Genomic DNA, 3,204 nt, shown 5'->3' with positions numbered 1-3,204 from the left:
CTCCCCTCTCTGCTCCTCTGGGGGAGGGAGGTGCCAGGCGGCTGCAGCCTGCGGGCCCCCCAACGGCCAGGCTGGGTTGCAACGTGGATGTGCAGGGCAGGCTGGTGTCTGAGCCGGGACAGCACAGGCTTGTCGTGCGGCAACTCCACTGCCCAGGACTGCCCCCTGCAGGCCCTGTCAGCCCTGCCCCGAGCCGGCAGGGGAGGACAGCACCCAGGGGCCCAGCCTCTGCACTGCCCTGCCCACCAGTGGGCAGTCAGGGCCATCTCCACGTCCCCTCTCGGCCTTGGCATCCCCCCCACAAACTGATCAGGCAACACTGGTCACCAGCACACAGGGAGAGGCCAGCGGGCACCCACCAGGGGCTCAGAGGGAGGACTAGGGCCCTAGGGAGCAACCGGGTGGCGTGAGGCTGGCAGTCCTGGCCCATCACCCCCGGGGCCTGGGGGGCGTCTAGGGGCCTGGGGGGCCAGAGAAGTCGCCGTCATGGAGACACACTGGCAGGGAAACAGCACGGGGTACCCGGGGGCCACACACACCGGCACTCACACACACCTCGCACATGCACAGACACACGTATCCACACACACTTGCTCGCCTTTACACAGCCACACGGTCCCACGCTCACCGCACACTCACAGCACACTCACATGCACACTCATGGCACACTCACAGCATGCTCATTGCACACTCACACTCAGTGCATACTCACAGCATGCTCATTGCACACTCACACTCAGTGCATACTCACAGCATGCTCATTGCACACTCACACTCAGTGCATACTCACAGCATGCTCATTGCACACTCATGGCACACTCACAGCATGCTCATTGCACACTCACACTCAGTGCATACTCACAGCATGCTCATTGCACACTCATGGCGCGCTCCCCGCGCAGGGCGGCCGTGGCGCTCTGCCTGGCCTGCCTGCTCTGGGCCGCCTCACCATCCAGTCAGGAGACCTGTGTGCCCCACCTGCCCCCCCAGCCCCCGCCCCCGCTGGCCCCGCCCGGCCCACTCTGGGGTGAGGTACCAGCTGGGGTGGGGACATTGGGGGCGGGAAGGGCCCCCGGGCCGCCCTGAGCCCTGGAATGCGCTGACCGCAGCGCCCCCTAATCCCTGCACAGTGGCCGAAGCGCGGTGGTGAGGGGAGGCCGGGTGGGGCTGGGGACACAGGCTAGAGGCCCCAGGGGGGCAGACGGGACCCCCGAAGGCCAGGGCAGGTGGGTGGGCTGCCTCCACGCCCCCGGCTCGCCTGACCAGACGGTAGGGCTGGGTCCCTGGCCCTGGAGGACAAAATGGGGCCAAGGGCTGCGTCCCTCCTGCCAGAACGGGGCCAAACTGCTCCCGGGGTCTGAGGGTCCCGCGGGCGCGGCAAAGTGGGAGAGCCAGACCCACCCCTGAGGGACTGCTGGCCGGGGGCACCCGTCCCTGATGCTCGAATGGAGGACCTGCTGGGGGGCTGAGGGTGGAGGGAGGAGGCGGGGTGGGGAGGGCACAGGGATCGTCATGCCATCCCAGGGTGGCCCCCCCCCCCCCGCCCCGCACGCCCGCCTATATCCCAGCTCGGCTGCTCAGCTGCGGCAGAAGCTGGAGGGATGGCGCTGCAGGTGGGTGCGGCCTGGGCCCGTCCCCACCCCATGCCCGGGCAAGGGCTCGGGGCCAGCAGCGGCCACCCTGTCCCGCCATGTGGGGAGGGGACCTGGCGAAGGGCAGACACGGGGGGCGGGGGCCGCAGGCTGGTGGGGCCTCAGGACAAGCGGGGTCCACACGGGTAGGAGGCCGTGACTCAGTGGCTTCTGTCCCCCTCTTTCGCCTGCAGTTTGAAGCCTTCTGTGCTGCGGGCCTGGTCCCGGGCTGGAACCTGCTGGTCCAGGGGCACTCGGACTCCGGAGAGGACAAGTAAGGGACCCCGCCCTCCCCAAGGGGCCCCTCCTTGACCTGGGGCAGGGGGTGATGACCCCCGGCTGCAGGTCTCATGACCCCCATGATGCCCCCTCCCCAGGTTCGAGATCAACTTCTTGTCCGAGAAGGGGGACATCGTCTTCCACATCAAACCCCGGTTCTCCAGTGCCACCATGGTGGGCAATGCCTTCCAGGGCGGCCGCTGGGGCCCCGAGGAGGTGTCCAGCGTCTTCCCGCTGGTGCTGGGGGAGCCCTTTGAGGTGATGGGAGCAGGGGGAGGCCCATGGAGGGGGGATGCCTGTGGGGGGTGGGGAGGTCTGTGGGGGTGGGGTGGGCGTGGCCCGTCAGCAGGGAGGCCAGGCTTGGGGTGCCTGTGGAAGCATCGGGGTGCCCCACTGCTGTGTGGGAAGGATACTGTAGTAGCTGGGCTCCTGTGTCTCCAGCTTCCAGCAGCACTGCTGTCCCTGCCTGGGACCCATCAGGGAGGGGCTTGCTGGATGTCCAGGTCACTGGGCCAGCGCAGAAGTCTCCCTGATGGGTCTGGGTGGGTGCGACGGGATGCCCACCACCCTGGCTGCCTCCTAGGAGAGGGGAGCTCAGTGCTCCCGTCTGCAGCGGGCCTGCATGGTGGGGGGGTGGTCCATGTGGTGGGGGGACCCTTGGGCCCCCAGCTGTGCTTCTGGGCCTCAGAGAGCAGGCCGGGGCTCGACGCAGGACCAGGCTGCGGCTCCACGGCAGGGCCGCGGATCACTGGCCTCTGTCCCCAGATGGAGGTCAGCTCAGACGCGGAGCACTTCCACGTCCACGCCCAGGAGCACAAAGTGCTGCAGTTTGCACACCGCCACAGGCCGCTGGCGGCCATCACCCGGGTGCAGGTGCTGAGCGACCACCGCCTGGCCCAGGTGGAGCTGGCCAGGAGAAGCCTGAGCTGGGGGTAACGTCCCTGCCCGTGCCGCCCGGCCCTGCCCCCCACCAAAGCGAGGACTTTACTGTGCATCCTTGTCCCTGGGACCCTGTCGGCCGGGAGGGGTGCTGTCGGCTTGGTCCTCCCTCCCGGCTCCTCCGCCATCCGGTGGGAGCAGTGTCCCCTGTCCACGCCCGCCCCCCAGTGTGTGCCCGGGGCGGGGCTGGTGCTGAGGCGGGCGTCTCCATGCTTGCAGGGATGGGAGCTACTGAGCTGTGTCCGAAATCCCAGGAGCGAGCCTCGGCCATCGGCCACCCTACGTCCAGTGGAGCCCACCCTGGGGAAGTTGCGGGGAGGGGTCTGTGGTTCTGGGCCCCCCACTCCAGCTCCAG

General features: G+C 68.6%; 1 protein-coding gene across 1 annotated transcript; it reads left to right on the top strand.

Moving 5' to 3' along the window:
* Positions 1-882: 882 nt before the first annotated feature.
* Positions 883-2,980, top strand: GRIFIN (galectin-related inter-fiber protein). The gene is made up of 5 exons (XM_070485378.1): positions 883-1,032; positions 1,569-1,613; positions 1,826-1,905; positions 2,009-2,168; positions 2,676-2,980. Exons 1-5 carry the CDS (start codon positions 883-885, stop codon positions 2,844-2,846), a joined length of 606 nt encoding a protein of 201 aa, XP_070341479.1. The 3' UTR covers positions 2,847-2,980.
* The last annotated feature ends 224 nt before the right edge of the window (positions 2,981-3,204 follow it).

Source organism: Equus asinus, chromosome 14, assembly GCF_041296235.1.
Source record: "Equus asinus isolate D_3611 breed Donkey chromosome 14, EquAss-T2T_v2, whole genome shotgun sequence".
NCBI classification, from domain to species: domain Eukaryota; kingdom Metazoa; phylum Chordata; class Mammalia; order Perissodactyla; family Equidae; genus Equus; species Equus asinus.
Note: the sequence above shows the minus strand (reverse complement) of the source record. Positions and strands in the feature narration are given on the sequence as shown.